Genomic DNA, 17872 nt, shown 5'->3' with positions numbered 1-17872 from the left:
CTTCATCTCCTACTTCCTGCTTGTTCTCACTGGTCCTACTTCCCATTTCTTATTTCTTTTAAACATTCTATTTGTTAATTGTTCTAAAAAAGAAATCAGTTTAAGATATTGAGGTGTGTTTGTATGTGTGTTTGAGTGATTAAATGAACAAGCAGTAAAGAAGTGCCCTGGAACAGAAAAAGGATGTGTTCTTTTGGAATACTAAATACAAACCAAAATTATAAGTTGTAGTATAATTTCCCAAAAAGTATGGAAAAGGAAAAAAAAATGAATCTGGATCTCACATACTGCTAAATACAATTAAGCTAAAATGATATTAAGATTAAGAATTTAGTAATTAAAAACAGCAGTTCTTCCCTCAGAAGTCCTGGGATTGTCAGAAGTTCCTTGGTGCTTCCCTAGAGGGTATAAAGACAATGATCAAGAATATAGAGAAAGTTATGCCTTTAGGGAAGAGTAGGGAACAATGTAGTTTTGTGGCAGTGAAAGTGGAGCCCAGATAGAGGGAGTTGATGAGTTTTTTAGACAAACTAAAAGGCATTTAAGCTCTAGCCAAGGTTACACTGAAGAGTTGCTGATTCAGTAGATATGATCTTCTGAGACTGAGAGAAAATATTTAAATTGGAACTGCATTCATTGTTGATGAAGATTTGTTGCTATTGTTGTTTAGTTATTTGCAATTATGTCTGACTCTTTATGACTGCATTTGGGATTTTCTTGGCAGATATTGGAGTGGCTTGCCATTTCCTTTTCTAGATCATTTTACCGATGAGGAAAATGAGGCAAAAAAACTTAAATGACTTGCCCATGGTAACACAACTAGTATATATCTGAAGCCAAATTTGAACTCAAGAAGATGAGTCTTCTTATCTCCAGGTCTGGCATTTTATCCACTGAACCATTATCAGAGAGCACTGTAAAATTTACAGCAACCCTGTGTAATGTTACTTTCTTCTGTATTTGTTTTGTGTGGCCCTATCACACATCTGCCCAGTCAGGAGTTTTCCCCCAGAATCTAGCTACATTTCTTCCTTAAGAGCCAGGCCCTAAATCAAAACTAATCTGTTTCTAGTTGGCCACGAAGAGGTCCTAGGTCAAGCTCCATTTGGTCATTGTTTGAATCCTGATTGACTCAAACAGAATATAAATAGCAATCATTTTTGCTTGACCAGAAACCTTGAATGTCTTCCTCTCCCAGATTTATTTATTTATTTAGGGCTTTTTGGAACTAGGTGAAAGAGGAGATTCTTTGTCTCATTTGCAATCTAGCCTTAATCACTGAATGGGTAAGGCTTCAGTCAAACTGAGATTTGTTGAAGACTTTATATTAAAAAGGCCAAGATTTCCCATTTCATCCTGTAATCTCCAGTCTGATCTATATCTTGCCACTGGATTTATATTGCTCTGGAGGGGAAAGTGAGGCAGGTGACCTTGCACAGCTTTTCCCCATTTAAATCCAATTCATTTGTCTGCCATTATATAAGCTCCCGCATGTCATGATTCTCTCAGAGTACAAAGGACGAACAATTAACAGCATTTGGTCTATGTGAAGATTAAGGTCTTGTGCTGCGCCAGAGGCAAAACACAGTGCATTAAAGAGGAATCTAGTGATGTGTCATGTAGATTAAATCTAAGAGTCTAAACTCATTCTCTGCAACTATGCTCAATTCCCTACCACTGGTAAAAAGTGTCAAGCATCAAGCATTCTACATTTACTCTGGCCTATAACTAATATAATTAGGCAGGCAAAAATGCTGCTGGAAAACAAAATAAGCCCCAAAGACCCCTTAGTATACTATGAAAACAAATAACTTTCTAATAATATGCATATCTATTGTTTTTGAATGTCACCATTAGTCTGAATTTTGTACACATGCACATCCAGAGAGTAAGATAATTTTTTAAAGTAACAGGTTAATAGGAAAGATAGATAGCATCACTCCTATACATAGAAAGCACATGCATGTGCAATGTGATTTGAGCAATGATGAAATGCTTTTCCTCTCTCAGAATATGAATTGTATTATAACAAAATAGGAAGTTTGATTCATTTTTAAAATTAAAAAAATTTATTTTGAATTTAACAAACTAACAAATTTGATCATTTTCACTGTTACACAAATAAAAAAAGATTGCTCTGGGCAGATTTTTTTGAAGTATATATTAAATTTAAAACAATTTTTCCAACACTGCTATACTTGCGTCTCTGTACTGTGTATTTTAGTATTTCACTGACACTTTTTTTCCTTTTCTAAATATCACTATTCCTTTACTTCCCCACTTACCTACCCTCCCCAAAATAAATAGAAGCCCTTTTTTTTGGCAATAATGCAAAAATAAATTCATACATTGGTCATGTTTAAAATGCACACCTCACACAGCATTTTCCCCCTCTAGTATCTCTTTGGCAAGAGAGAGGAGCATGAATTATCACTTTTCTGAAGTAGAGCTTGAATTACCTATTTACAAAGTAGTGGTTAGTCAACGTGTTGATCATAGTTCTTAAGTTTTTTACAGACAGTTTCCTTTATGCTATTGTAGAAATGTTATAAATTGTTTTTCTGGTTCTGCTCACTTCCTGTCACCATAAGTCCTTTCATATTTCTTTGAATTAATCCTTTTCATAGTTTCTTATGGAACAGTATGATTCCATTACACCCATATGCCATGAAGATGTTTAGTCATCTTTCAATTAATGGTCAATTACTTTGTTACCTATTCTTTGCTACAATAAAGAATATTGCTATAAATATAATTCCTATTTTAACATGAGTCCTTTCTTTCCTTCTTTGACTTTTGTAAATGATTAGTTATAATATTGTTGGGTCCAAGTTATGAAGTTTTTTTGACTTTGGGGATATAATTCCAAGTTTTTTTCAGAATGGCTGGATTGTTTCACAGTTCTAAACAATATATTACTGTACTTATATTCCTATAACCTTTTAGATGATTTTCCTTTTTTGTCATGTTTGCAAATCTGATGGGTGAGAGAAGAAACCTCAAGAGTTTTTGTAATTTTAATTTTTTAAAATGATTTAGACCATGTTTTCATATTGTTTTACTATTTCAAATAGCTTACCTTTCAGAATTGTGTGTTCATTTTCTTTGACCATTTAACCTACTGAGGAGTGGTTTTTGTTTGTATATATTTGAATCCATTCCCATTATATCTTGCCTGTCAGACTTTTTTTTTTTTTTTAAAGAGAAAATTGCAGTACTCTTACTAGTTGATTCTTTTAACTTTGATTGCACTACACACAATTTTTTCATTTTCTGCAATCAAAAGTATCCATTTTCTTTGTGATTCTTTCTATCCCTTTTTGATCAAGAACTCTTCCATTGTTAAGAGTTGGAGTAAGCAATTGCTCTCAACTTATTGTATTGGAGAATTTATTTTATGTACCTTACTACTAAAGCATTCCATCCAAAGATTTGGTGTTATTTTCTAATCTGTAGAATTTAGCATTTGGCAAATTCTAGTTCTTGAAAAAAAATAAAGTGGCTTATTAGTTAATAAACAATTCGGAAAAGCTGTGCTCAAGAGCATATTGATGAAACCTAACTAATCCTTTTTTATCTACTACATATATAATCCTCATACTAATCTTGCTTTGTCTTTCTCAGATTTTAAATACTTTTTATCAAAAAGGCTTAAATATTCTAATAAACATAATTTTTGTTTTAGCTTCTTTCAAAAAAAAAAAAGAGTTGGGAAGTTCTTTTTCTACTCTTCTAGTTTGTAATTTTTTTTATATCAAAGTCCTCTATCCATTTGGCATTTACTATTATATTTAGTGTAAGATAATGGTTTATACCCAATTTCTATGGGGCTGCAAGTTAATTTTCCTCACAGCTCCTGTTGATCAATAAATAAGGATTTACTAATTTACTCTTGTATTTGTTGTCTTTAAGTCTATCAAACACTATGCTGCTTAGTGAGTACTTCTAATTCTTAGGCACCTAATCAATTCTAGTGATCAACTTCTCTACTTTTCAATCAGTACAAGGGGATTTTGAGAGCTTTTGTAGTATATTATGAGATTTAGTATTGCTGGATCTATTTCTTATTTTTAAAAAATTCTTTTCAGATTTTTCATCTTTTGTTCTTCAAGATGAATTTTGCCATTTTTCCCTCTAGACTTATTACTCTTTGGTAGTTTGGTATGGTATGGGATCTGTCAGGTCAACACTAATTGAAGCTTTAGGGTTATCTAAATAGATATGATTCAATCATCTGAACAAAGATGATTTTGCTTTCTCTTTAACTATGCTTATTGCTTTTATCTCTGTCCTAATTGGTACAGCTAACGTTTTTAGAACTATATCAAGTTTTGCAAAAAAAGGAATTCTTAACTTTATCTTGGTTCTCATTGGAAAGGCCTCTAGCTTATATCTATTACAGGTAATACTGGCCCCCCGTGATTTGAGATAGTTTGTTGAAAAAAAAAAGTATATTTTATTCATATACTTGTTTAATGTATCATTAAATGAGAAATAGGTATTGCATGTTATAAAAAACTTTTTCCTCCTCTCTTGATATGCATTTTTGTTTTCAATATAATCTATTACTATAATATATTATAGCTAATATCAAACTGGTATATTTACTGGTATAAATCCAACCTGGTCATGGTGAACAACTTTTTTATTATGTGGTAATCTTTTTGCTAATATTTTAATTTTTTTTATTTTTTAATAGTTTTTGATTTTCAAAATATATACAAAAATAGTTTTCAACATTCACCCTTGCAATACTTTGTGTTCCATTTTTTTTCTCCCTCCTCTCCACACTCTCCCCTAGATAGCAAGTAATCAAATATATATTAAATATGTGCAATTCTTCTATACATATTTCCACAATTATCATTCTGCATAAGAAAAATCAGATTAAAAAAAGGAAAAAAATGAGAAAAAACAAAAAGGAATTTGCTAATATTTTTAGAAAACATATTTTGTATTAGGAATATTAACTTTTTTTTTTTTTTTTTTTTTTTGCTGTTATCTCCTCCTTGTTCAAGTATTGCAGTCATATTTATATTTATCTCATGGTATTTAAAATAGGATCCTTTCTTTTAAATTTTTCATAAGCAATTTATATAATATTCGGATTGTGCTTTGTGTATTTGATATGACTAAACTGTAAATCTATTTGGTCATGCTATTCTCCTCCCCTCTCCTCCCTTTGGAAGTTCTTTATAGTTTGCTTCCCCTCCCTGCCTTTTCTGTCATTTAAATTCTTTTTTTTTTCTTTTTTTTTGATTGTTTTTAATGTGGGTATTTCATGCTTTTGTAAATATCTATTTCATTTATCAATTTGTTGGCATATAATTGGACGTAGTAGTTCTAATAATTTTCCCCCTTTCATTTGGTGTGAATTCTTTTTCATTTTGGAAATTTGGTTTCTTTATAAGATTAGCCAACAGTTCTCTAATTAATAAGAAAAACAATTAGTTCTATTTCTTAATTTTTTTTTTCATTTTCAGATTTTTTGTGTGTTTTGATTGGTTGCTTTCTACTTTAAACTGAATACCCAATTCAATTCTCAACTAAAAACTAAAGTAAAAAGACTAAGTAGGACCAAACTAAAAAGTTCTTTTTAACCAAAAATAACAAAACCATTCAGTTCCTGTGTTTCTTAATTGCCTCTGTAATTCTTGAAGACAGAAGGATTATGAAGAGACAATTTACCTAACAATGAATATAAACATTACTTTTGTTCCATCCTTTCAGTCTGGTTAGAAATGCAAGCTTCTTGAGAGAACATATTGTTTCATTTTTTGTATTTGTATTAAAAGGAACTGGCATATAGCAGTCAATTAATAAATGTTTCTTGATTAGGTTTTTTTGAATATTTATTGTTATTCAGGGTATGTACTATTTTTGAGCTACGTGAAAATTTCATATATAATTTCATTGAAGCTTTAACATGCATTGACCATATACAGAATACTATATTGTGCTAGGCAGATTAGGTGTAGCATAATAGCTATCCTCATCAAATTTACAATCCTAGTGGTGGATGTATACAAAATTATAATACACAATAATATATAGGTGCATTAGATATGAACAAAACAAGGTATTTTTAAAGATGCATTACTGACAGGAGGATGAAGGAATATTAAGAAGAAAGCATGAGTTCAGCTTTCAAGAATAGAAATTTTTAATATGTGATGAGAAGAATGGAAAGCATTCCCAGACACAAAAAAAGAAAATAGAGATGGGAAAATACAGGGCAGGTCTGGGTGACAAGGAGTTTGTCTGGAGTATAGATTATGTACGTGTATAACAGATGTGAATGGAAAGGTAACGTTGGTGCCAGTCTGTGAAAGGTAAAATATCTGAAGGTAACCTGTTAATAGGAAGATAATTTTTTTTTTTTTTAATGAGAGTGTGGTATCTCATTTATACACTAATACATAAAAAATTTGAGAGACAGTTTTGGGTAATCATTAATAATGTTTGCATATTACTAATAAAAGGGTGATACTCCTGAATTTATTGAAGATCAATCGTGGAATTCAACTCAAAGCTTATATGGCCTTGCAAGAGTGGGTATTCCTGAGGGTGGAAATCAGCTCTGATTGGTTAACAATGAGAGAAGGAATATTATAATGTGAGGTAGTCCCATCCTAATGAGGAGCCAGAATGAGATTTTGACTATGTCAATTACTTCTAAATCACCCCAGCCTTGCACAATTGATCAAAGAATTTACCTCCACATAGACCTGATTAAAAAGTATGGTGGTATGAAGACCTATGTAGGAAGTATTGTAATGAAGACTAGAATAACAGTAATGAGAATATAGGAAAATTTTTCATGAAAGAAATATTGTGTGGGTAGAATCAAAAAATTTGACATCTAAATAAATATGAATGGTAAGGGAATGGGAAGAATCAGGGATAATTCAAAGTTTAGAAGACCAGAGACCAGGTGAAAGGTGTAGTCTTGTCAAAGATAAAAATGATAAATGAAAGAGGAACAAGTGAATCTTCCTTTACAAGTTAGAATTGATCTACCAATTAGCATTTTTTTTAGATTCAGTAATATCTGATATTCATGTAGTACTTTAAAGTTGAACACTTTACAAATGCCCATTCTCATTTGGGCCTTATAACAAGGTATTCTCAATGCTCAGCACCCTATCCACTATATACTACACAGACTCAATTAATTTACCATCAAACCCTATTACTCCATTTTGTCCCCAAGGTGGCTGAAAGATATTATCAAAAGCTATGTCACTACACTTATCATCCAGTCTAGTTAATTCTATCAAAAAAAAAAAGGAAATATTGATAGTTTGGGATGCCATGATCTTTCTGAAGCATAATGCTTCTGTTTTCTAAGTACACAGAAATGGCATTAATTCATTTCAAAAAACATTCTACTATATATAAGACACTGCACTAGGTAATACAGACACAAAGAAAAATGACAAGTTCTTCCTTCAAAGAATTTATAATCTAGCAAGATATGTTCTTAAACCTTAAAACTATAAAAGGTGAGATTTGGAGGGGGAGAAATAACATTTAGAAGAGTTGAGAAGTGGAGTGAGTAGAGAAAGATTCTTGGAGGATGCAACAATTGGAGATTTCAATAGATTGAGATTAAAGTCAGTCTTTTTAAAGCATAGTCTATGAAAGTGCATGCAATAAGGAAAGAATAGAATCATAAGCAAAAATAGTAACCTAATTTGGATGGACAGAATAAGAGGAAATGGAAGCAAAGTAAGGTAGGAAAAGGAGAATGGAGTCCTAATGTAAAGAACTTTGAATCCTGGGCTATGGACTTTTTAATTTATTGGGAGCTATTCAATGTTTTTGATCAAAGTAGTGTTTTAGTCAGGCACATTAGGAAGAGAAATTTGTCAGTAGTGTTGTCAAACAGAGGAGTTTATGTTGTATACTATAGGTAACCAAGGAATATTTTTAGCTAGGGAACTGATATGGCAAAATCTACACAATAGGAAATCTATATAGGATGGAATGAGGAGGAAAAGATTGTTTCCTTTAAAGTTCAGTTCCAGTTGCTGTGTAGTTGTCTAGTAGTTGTTTGTTTTTTTAAATTATGTCTGATTTCATGACATTTGGGGTGTTCTTGGAAAATATCCTGAAATGGTTTTGCCATTTCCTTCTCCAGCTCATTTTACCAAAGAGGAAACTGAAGCAAATAGGGTTATTTAAGCCCAAGGTCACACAGTAAGTGTTGGAGGCTGGATTTGAAGTCAGGATGATGTCTAACTCCAGGTCTGGCACTCTTATCTACTTCTCAACTTAGCTATCCTTTCAGTTCTAGTACTATTTGTCAAGAAGTCTTTTCTGCATTTCCTTTTTGTACATTATTCCCCAAGCACCATCCTTTATTCCATCATTTTATTTTACATATATATGTATTTTTCTGGGAACATAAGATCTAAAATCCTTAAGTTCAGGGAATCCTAATGGCCAGCATGGTTACCTACCACACAGAGGAATTTAATACTTTTTGATTAATCAGTGAAAAAAAATCACCTCATTTTATACATAAGGAAACTGTAGCCTAGCAAGTTACCTAGCAAGAAGGGAGAAGAGGATAGGAATTGGAAAAATAGTGGATACAGAATCCACATGATTTGGCAACTAATTGAATATTGGGATATGGGCAAGAGAAAAGTCCATGATCATTGAGGGTTTGAGCCTGGGTGGTTCGAAGGACAGTGAGAATTAGGGAAGTTAGGAGGTGGAGATATTAGGAGAAAGAGGTTGAATTCAGATTTAAACATAGGTTTGATCTGTGATATCTAGACAAGGATGTCCATCAAGCAATTTGAAATACAGACTGAAACTTTGGGGAGAGGCTGAGTCAAAGATTTTATTTCCCCAGAATTGGGAAGTCAGTTGAAGATAACCGATTTTAATAGTCATTAGCATAGAAATGACACCTGAAGCCCTGGAAGCAGAAGAGATCACCTAGACAAAAGTCAAAAAGAGAAATGAAGATTAAGGACAACTTTAAGAGAAATCTATGCTTAGGGAAGATTACCCAATCAATGAGATCCACAAAGATTGGGAGATCCAAAGAAAGGAGACCCAGAAAAAAGCATCATAACAGATAGCCAAAGGATAGAAAAGAAATTCATAGGAAGAACAAGAGTTGGGAATTAAACGGTGTAGAAAAAAGCTAGATAAGGTCTTGAGTAGGGTTATTATATCTGGCCATTAAGTGATTGGTGACTCCGGAAAAGTCAGAAATCATGTTTAAAAATAGGTTCAAAAAGTTTCCCAGGGAATATCTGTAGTTCTCACTCAGAATTCATTTTTGAAAACTGGGACACTTGGTTATCTCTTGCCACTTGTCTCATTCTCATTCCTTAAAGATTACCGAAAGTGGAATCATATATCCAAGTTCTTTTTATTAAGTTCCTTACTTGTTAAATGGGGGCTTCTCTTGTTCCCTAGCATTCCTTAAAGATTACCAACTATGGAATCCTAGCTTCAAGTTTTTTTTTTTTTTTAATTAAGTTTCTCGATGGTTAAATGGTGCTTATTCAATTTCTCACCTGCTAAAATTAAACTAAAACTTGCTTTCCTTAACTCATGATGAAATCTAGGCAGCTAAATGATGTAGTTCAGCTTCAGGTAGGGGGTGTGTGACTCTGGGCAACTCATTTAACCCTTCTTTCTGGAAATATTAGCATCTTTTTTCTTAGAGGTTATCCTGAGGATTAAATAAGATATATGTAAAGTGCTTTGTAATGCACAGTAGTTTAAGGTCCGAAAGCTTAAAGTAGCTTTGAAACTTTTGAGGAAGCCCTATATAAGCCATTTATTCTAAAGGGATATAAATGCGAACTATTATTACTACCTTGATTTATTTGATTAGCTTGGTAAAAATAAGAAACCATTTAAAATGAAACTAAATCTGAAATTTCATTTTTCTCCCGGAAGGTAATGCCATTTGTCTTCATGAGAAATTATACTGAAAAGTCCCTGAAAAACTTAATTGCCCATTTGTGTTATTCTTCCAAAGCTCCAGAAGCAGGTCAGGAGGGGCTGGGAACGATCTTTCAGGGACTTTGAGGAAAGCGTGGACTGGCAGCGGCCGGGCCACGCTTAAGAACCGGGACTTTTCTCGAGCCGCAGACTTGGCGACAAGGCCCCGAGGACAATGACAATAATTTGGCTGGGGCCCCCACTCGGCAGTCCAGGGTAGCGCTCGGCTGGGGGTCGGGGTCGCACAGTCCTGTGTCCGGCCCAAGTTCGGAGCCAACTAAAAAATGTCAGCGCTCAGGAGCTTTCAACACCTTTCCGGCGGAGAGGGTAGAGCAGGAGGAGGAGGAGAAGTGGGGAAGTGTGGGGGCAGGCCGGGAGAGTGAAATCATTGTTTCTTCAGAGCTGGGGCTTGGCCTCGCTCCCTGGCCCCAGTCCAAGGCTGCAGTCACAGGAAGACGGGATATTTTTTCCCCCCATTTTCAATAGAAAAATGTGATCCGGCCTTAAAAAAAAAAAAAAAGAAAGAAAAAAAAAAAGCAGCACTTAAAAGAAGGTATGAATATCCTGGAGGAGGGTTCCCTAATCCGGACGGTTTCTGAAACGCTCACCAAGAGTGAAACCATCCCAGCCTCCGCCAGACCACGGTCCTCATAAAGACCCCTACGGGCCCTTCTTTCCTTCCTTCCCCGCCCTCCCCCCCACAACCGTCTTTCCTCTCGTCCCCAATACCCAGAAGCCACTGCGCCCCAAAGCGCACGCGCAAGCAAGGTAGCCGCCTCAGGAAGAGGAAAATGGAATAAACAACTCCGAGAAGCCGGAGCGCGAGCTACGACGGAGTGAAGGCAGAATTTAAAAATAAACCGCACTTCCCCCTGCCCCTCCTTCCCACCTACCCTTCCCTTCCTCCACCTAGCCGCCGCGGCCGCCACCCTTCTTCCCCTCTCTCCCCTCCCTGCAACTCTCAGCCCGGGCCCTCGCGCTGAAACTCGTGCGCCCGCCCCGTCGTCCCGTGCGGCCCCTTTAAGAAAAGAGCGAGAGTGAGCGAGAGAGAGAATCCCAACTCTTCCCCCCCCCTCCCCTTCCCTCCTTTCTGCCCCTTCTTTTCCCCCCTCCCCTCTCCCCTGTCCCCTCCCCCCCTTCTCCCCGGGCGGCTCCGGCTCCCGCTGCGGGACAGACCCACCCGCCCGGGCTTTTCTCCGGCACGGGCTATTTCCCCTCCTTTCCCTGTCTATGGTGGCGTCGGCGGCTCCTCGGGCGGCAGCGGAAGGCGAGGCTGCGGCGTTGCCATGATCAGCGGCAGCGGCGGCCTCCCGCCCCCCCAGCCGTCCCCCTCTTCCTCCGCTGCCGCCTCCTCCTCCTCCTCGGTGGCGGCCGCGGCCGTGGTGGTGGCCCCGCCGGGGGTCGGCGGGGTCCCCGGCGTGGTCGGCGCGGCGGCGGCGGCGGGCGTGAAGCTCAAGTACTGTCGCTACTACGCCAAGGACAAGACGTGTTTCTACGGGGAGGAGTGTCAGTTCCTGCATGAAGACCCGGCAGCCGGGGCTGCCCCGGGCCTCGGCCTCCATAGCAACAGCGTCCCCCTTGCCCTGGCCGGCGGCGGGGCTGTGGCGCCCGGGTCCGCAGGCTATCCGATCGGAGCTGGCCCGGGTGGCGGAGTGGGACCACCGCCGGGGCCCAAGAAGCCGGACCTGGGGGGGCCTGGAGGAGGAGCTGGCGGCGGCGGAGGAGCAGCAGCGGCAGCAGGCGGAGGCGGGGGGCTGGACGGACCGCGGCTGACAAGTGAGTGCCATAGCCGGGACCGCGGGTGGGACTGGGCTGGTCAGGCCAGAGAGGCCTGGGACGGGACGGGACGCGACGGGACTGTATGAGGCCATGCGACCGCCGGGCGCCCTGCGCTAGGGCAGCCTCTTCCTCTCCTACCCTCCCGGCCGCGGCCTAGGCCCAGGTCCGGCTCTCTCTCCTTCCCTCTGCCCGGGGACTGCCCGGGAGGCTTGGGATCCGGGAAAGGGAGGGGGGGGGAAGGGGGATGGGCAGAGGAGCCCAGAGTGTGTGAGAGCTGGGAGAATTTCCGGGGGTGTGGAAAGGGGTTGGGTTTGCAGACACTTGTGGGGTTGAGGGGGAGAAGGAATAAGATGTTTTAAGGGAGAGTGAATATTGAGGTTCCACTAGGTATAGGCGTTAGAGAAAGTTGCTTTTTCTCGGGGAACGAGGTAAATACATTCTAAGGAAGCGGTTTGGGTTATTACATTTAGGAGAATTAATTTGTGGGGAGTCTGGAATCGTTAATAAGGGTGGGGATGAAGTGACATAAGTTGTAACTTTCTGGGTGGGGATTCCCCAGGTATTGTGATCTTTCTTTGCTCTGTCTTGCTTTGTAAATTACTTCGTGGCCGGGCTCATTTTTACCTACAACTTTTTATGCCACAGATATCTGTTCCAAATATGCCACAAAGTGTCCACTTTGTACACAGTAGGCACTAAGTAGATATATATTAAATAAAAGAATGAACTCTGCTGATTTGTATTTCTTGACGATGTGGACGGTGTCAGGAAACTTTTAATATTTATCAACTTACGAATAATAATTACCTTCCACTAGGAGAGAAGATACAGTATTTCAAAACAACGCCTGGTTGTTTTTTTTTTCCCCCTCCAGAAAACTGCTTCTAAAATAAGGATGAACTGACATTGGAGTGATTTGTTGAATTTCCATTTTTGTTTCTTAGTTTTACTGTTTTCAGACTGCTTGAGAGCAGGGACTGTTTTTGCTCTTTTTTTGTATCATTAGTTCTTAGTACAGTGCTTAATATATTGTGGGCACTGGATAAATGCTATTGACTTACTTGTTTATTTGTATATTTCTCAAACATGAAATGGCCATTACATTTTTAGACAGCTAAGTCCCCAAATAATTTGCTTAAGCAATCTACCTTTGATTAGGGCAGTTTTTTTTTGAACTTGGCATGTCAGTTTCAGCATATCTCAGTTGTTTTTGTTTTGCTAAATAATGGCTTTCTCCCAGACTTTAAATTTTAAAGACCTTCACTTTCCCTTAATATGGTAGGTTAGGTGCAAATGAGCGGTTTTTTTTTTTTTTCCCCTGGCCTAGTAGTTCTGGTCTTTAAAATATGAGAGCATTTTTAACCCTCAAGTTTTTAGAAACTAATTTGTGTTTTGTGGTATGCTTTTGGCATGGCTACAGTGGATTCGAGGTGAGAACTGAAGAATTTTGAATTAATATTGATAGATTAGTGAATGGTGAAGCTTACTGATATAGTTTTATTATTCATAGTAAAAGAAAGGCAAAACTGGTCACCATTAAGAACACCTACAATTTTTGACTGACATTTATAATAATATGAGATCTTTTAATGCTTTTACAGGAAGCCAACAATGGGGAAATTTAAATGGCAGCTATGTTTAGCTGGATAATCTATTGACATGTTCAGGAGAGTGAAAGGAGTTAGTTATATGTTCCTTAATTTAAAAAAAAGAAAAAAATTTAAATTTCTTAGTTGTATGACTGGAACTTGTCATTTATTTAACATCTTAGAGCCTGTTTTCCTCTTCTGGAAAATGGGAATAACAGTAGTTACCACTGTTAAGGTATTTACAACTGTAAAGTATTACATAAATGGAAGATGGATAAAATTTTAAAATTCATATCAGTTATTTATTAGCTCATACAAATTGGTGTGTATTTTTCTTCTCATACAGATCTCATGCTGTTTAGCTTTCATTCTGGCTTTGACTTTGTTCTAGTTGTTTTCTTGTATTCCCTATCTATTCTTTTTCTGCTCCTACTTCTGTTTTGGAGTGTAAAGTCAGCTTTTAAGTGGTTGCAAGTGGTATCTTATTTTGGATCTTAAATAATCCATTTGAATACTCCAAACATTTATTAAGTACCTGCTCTGTAGATCCTGAGAATATACAAAGAAAGCAAAAAGATCTCCTCCCTCAAGAAACTTATTTTCTACATGGAAGATATACTATGTAAATCGAAAGTTATAGATAAAATAACTTGAGTAGAGAGAGCAATAATAGTGAAAACTAGCAAGGGGTCCTGTTAATGTAGTATGTAAACTGAACCTTGAAAGAAGCTTGGGATACCTGGCTGAGGGAAAAGAGATAATACATAATCCAGAGGTATCCATCAGAAGCATCATAAAGACACTAATAGGGGATAGAATACCATGGTCAAGGAACAGCTACTCTGGTTAGATGAAATATGTGCATTGGAAAGTAATGTATAATAAGGCTGAAAAGGTGTACTGGACTCAGATTTATTGTGAAGAGTTTTAATGCCAATCCTGGGAGTTTTTTGTATTTTTTAAGAGACTAGGTAATCATGAAGCTTTTTGAGCAGAGAATGATATCATCAGATTTGTACTTTAGGAAGATTATTTTTGTACTTTTGAAGGATGAATTGGAGAGGATTGTTGATTTGAAGTCAATTTTGAGGCTATTGTAATAGTCCAATCCAGCATTTCTCAAACTTTGGTCTGCCTCCTCTGGACCTTACTTGTCTCAGTACCACACTTTGAGAAATGCTGGCTTAACAAAAGATATTAAGGTCTTTGGTTAAGGTGGTGGCTAAGTGAGTTGAGAAAAGGGTAGAGGTAGAATTGCATTGTGGTAGAGGTAGAATTGACATGACTCCTAATTGGATGTGGAGATCAAGAGAAAGTAGAGAATGTCACAGGATATAAACTTGGATGATCTCAGTAGAAATGGTCTGGAAAGGCTGGAGATTATTATTTTTTTGAGGGGGGGTGAGGTGAAGTGGATAACTAGCTCCCTTTTCAATATGTAGAAAGATGATATGGGCATCTTATTGGAAATGTCTAGTTGGTGATCTAGGACTGGTGCTCAGGAGAAATATTAAGTCTAAATATGTAGATTTAGAAGTCCTTGACACAGAGTTGATAAATGATTCCATCTTCCAGAGGGTGAAGAGAGCTAAGAACTGACCCTTCATAGTTAGGGGTTGTGATAAGAATGATAGACTGAGAAGGAAGCAGCAGTCTGTAAAGTGCAAGGAAATCCTGGAAGGAGAGAGTAACCAGGAAGAGGGAGTGGTCAGTAGTTTAAATTGTGCTGTGAAATCTGGAAGAATGAACGAAGAAAAGGCCTTCAGAATTAACCATTTAAGAAATACTTGGTAACCTTTGAATGCAAGCTGTTCCAGTTGAATTTGGAAACTTTATGCTTGGAGTTTGAGAAAGAATTTGGAAGAGAGGAAGTGGAATTTGGCTTTGAAAGAAGGGTGATAGCTTGGGGGAAGTTTGAGTCATGTGAAAGTTTTATGAGGTGGGGATGGGGAGATGTGATCTATAAAGATCTGGCCATATCTGCTTTGTATGCCTAAGTTTTTGGAAGGAGCCTTGGTATACAAGAGATTGAAGATTAAAAAGAATTAGGTGGGGATAATCCTAGGGGCAACAATCCTAGATTTGAGCTCTAAAGCAGTCTACTACTCCCCTCTGTTTACAAATGAGGAAACTGAGGCTCTAAGTAGTTGTGACTTGCTGAAGTTATATAGGTAGAAAACATTCCAGATGACTTTGAATGTAGGTCCCCTGACTGGCACCTGTGCTCTTTAGGCTATAATGTGACACAGAGGGTGAACCTTGGCAAGAGGAATGGCCACCTTTTCAACAGAATTTGTAACAAAGAAAGAGAATGGGAAATAATGTAGGTTTTTGAGACATAGATTTTCAGTTTTTCCTTATTCTTTGCTGCCTTTGTCTTCAGAAATCACCCATCCTTAAGAACTAAACAAATCGACAACCCTTGTTTTTGTGCTACTTTACCTTCAGCTCTTATCCTCCATCTTTCTTCTTTCACTGTCAAACTCCTAGAAGATGTTTATACTCTTTGCCAATACTTTTACACCTTCCACTCTCTATGTTGAGACTCTTTGTGATCTGGCTTCCATCAGTCTCTGCCACTTAAATCAAACTGCTCTCTCCAAGGTCACTAATGATCTCTTTATTGCTAAATCGTATAGCCTTTTCTTTATCATACTTTTTTTTCCCCCCTAAGGTAATTGGGGTTAAGTGACTTGCTTAGTTACATAGCTAGGATGTGTTAAGTGTTTGAGATAAGATTTGAACTCAGGTCCTTCTGAATTCAGGGCTGGTGCTCTATTCACTGTCCCATTTAGCTGTCCCTGTCATACTTTTTTAAAGCTGTGATACTGTTGGCTACTTCAGTCTTTTGGATACTCTCACTTCCTTGCATTTTTTCATACTATTGTTCTGTTTCTCTGTTTCTCTCTCTCTCTGTTTCTCTCTCTCTGTTTCTCTCTCTCTGTTTCTCTCTCTCTCTCTCTCTCTCTCTCTCTCTCTCTCTCTCTCTCTCTCTCTCTCTCTCTCTCTCTCTCTCTCTCTTTCTCTTTCTTTTTGTCTTTCATTCTCTTTCTCATGTCTGAACAAGCCTTCTCAGTTTTTGCAGGATCATCCATGTACTGTTTTCTATGCATCTGTGTACATCAAGAATCTGGCCTTGTTTGGTTGTGCTCTACCCATCTTGTCATTGGTTCAGTTATCAAGTTTTATGTAGATAATGATCCTTTCTTCATCTTGCCAAGATTTCCCCATTTCTAACTGCCTGTTAGACATCTGCAATTGCATATATCATAGTTACTTCAAACTCATCATGTCCAAAACAGTACTTTATCTCTTAGACTTCCCTAACTTCTCTTTTTGTTGAAGAAATCCTTCCAGATAACTTTTGAAACCTAGGAGTCATCAATTACTCTTCACTCTTAACTCTCATAGCTAACCAGTTGCTAAGACTTGTCAGTATCACCTTCTCAAGTAAAATCTTTTCTATTCACAAGACAATTATTCTGGACCAAGTCTTCATCACCTCTCACCAATACCATTGCAATAGCCTTCTAATTGATCTCTGCCTTCTCTTTTTCCTTTTTGCTATCCTTTCATGCTTGTCTTCCAGCTAAATTGACTTGTTATTCCCTGTATAAAATATTCCGTCTTTTGCCTCTGACTTAGTACAGATTGTCCCATGTTCCTAGAATGTTTTCTCTGTTCCTTACTCTGTCTTTTCAAGTTCCTTAGTGAAAGTGCTGCCTTCTTCAGCTCACTTCTCTTCCCTCCCCCTCTCCCTTTTTTCTTCCCTTCCTCCTTCTCTCCCTCCCTTCCTTTCTTCCTTCCTTCCTCCCTCTGTTCCTCCTTCCCTTACCTCCTTCCTAACTTCTTTCCTCCTTCCCTCCCCTTTAAAGTTTTAAACTTTTTTATTTTATTTTGTCTTTACATAATGAATATGTTACATAATGAATATATTTTTTGCCTTTTCAATGAGCAGTCCTTTTAATAAAGAATTAACAAAGTGGGGGGAAGCAGAACCAATTAAAACAATTAAAATAAAACCAATGAAAACATTACCAAGGTTGAATGTATACATTCAATGTAATGTGTAGTACACACTTATATTCTCCACATCCCCACAGGGTTCCTTCCTCCTTCTTTTCTACTCCTCCCTCCCACTATAGTCAAAGAAGGGATGGAATTGCATTTTCATAACTTTTTTCAAGGGCTAAATTTCATGGCCATAATAGTTATAATGTTTTGTTTGAAGTGTTTTGTTCTTTCCATTGATAGGGTTATTTTCCTGGTTTAGTTTACTTCACTCTGCATTAATTCATATATGTCAGTCTATGCTTTCCTGCTATTAATTTTATTATTTCTTATGATACAATTATTTCCTTAATTCATGTGTAACCATTTGTTTAGGTAGTCTTCAATAGGTGGATTTTTACTTTGTTTCTAGTTCTTTGATAACACTAAAAGTGAAGTGCTGCTATAGATATTTTGAAGTATTTTGGAACTTTTGTCTTTTCTCTTCTTCCCATGCTTAAAGTTGAGCATTTATAACT

The 17872-nt window shown here is 37.4% G+C and overlaps 1 protein-coding gene and 1 long non-coding RNA gene across 5 annotated transcripts in view; one reads left to right on the top strand and one right to left on the bottom strand.

Moving 5' to 3' along the window:
* Nucleotides 1–9901: 9901 nt before the first annotated feature.
* LOC141563040 (uncharacterized) lies at nt 9902–11981 on the bottom strand. The gene is made up of 2 exons (XR_012488314.1): nt 11893–11981; nt 9902–10477 (listed from the first exon to the last, which is right to left on the bottom strand). It is a non-coding gene; the product is annotated as an uncharacterized LOC141563040 (long non-coding RNA).
* The window catches only part of PAN3 (poly(A) specific ribonuclease subunit PAN3), a 133605-nt gene continuing 126459 nt past the window's right edge, over nt 10727–17872 (top strand). For 2 of the 4 annotated variants that reach the window (XM_074303578.1, XM_074303577.1), the window contains exon 1: nt 10729–11751. In XM_074303578.1, the coding sequence (XP_074159679.1) occupies nt 11262–11751 (490 nt within the window). In that variant the 5' untranslated portion in view covers nt 10729–11261. Of the gene's footprint in view, nt 11752–17872 lie in introns of all 4 variants that reach the window. The other 2 variants (XM_074303576.1, XM_074303575.1) reach the window with 2 other exon arrangements.

Source organism: Sminthopsis crassicaudata, chromosome 3, assembly GCF_048593235.1.
Source record: "Sminthopsis crassicaudata isolate SCR6 chromosome 3, ASM4859323v1, whole genome shotgun sequence".
In the NCBI taxonomy this organism is placed as follows: domain Eukaryota; kingdom Metazoa; phylum Chordata; class Mammalia; order Dasyuromorphia; family Dasyuridae; genus Sminthopsis; species Sminthopsis crassicaudata.
The sequence above is the reverse complement of the archived record's forward strand: the minus strand, read 5'-3'. Positions and strand labels throughout refer to the sequence as shown.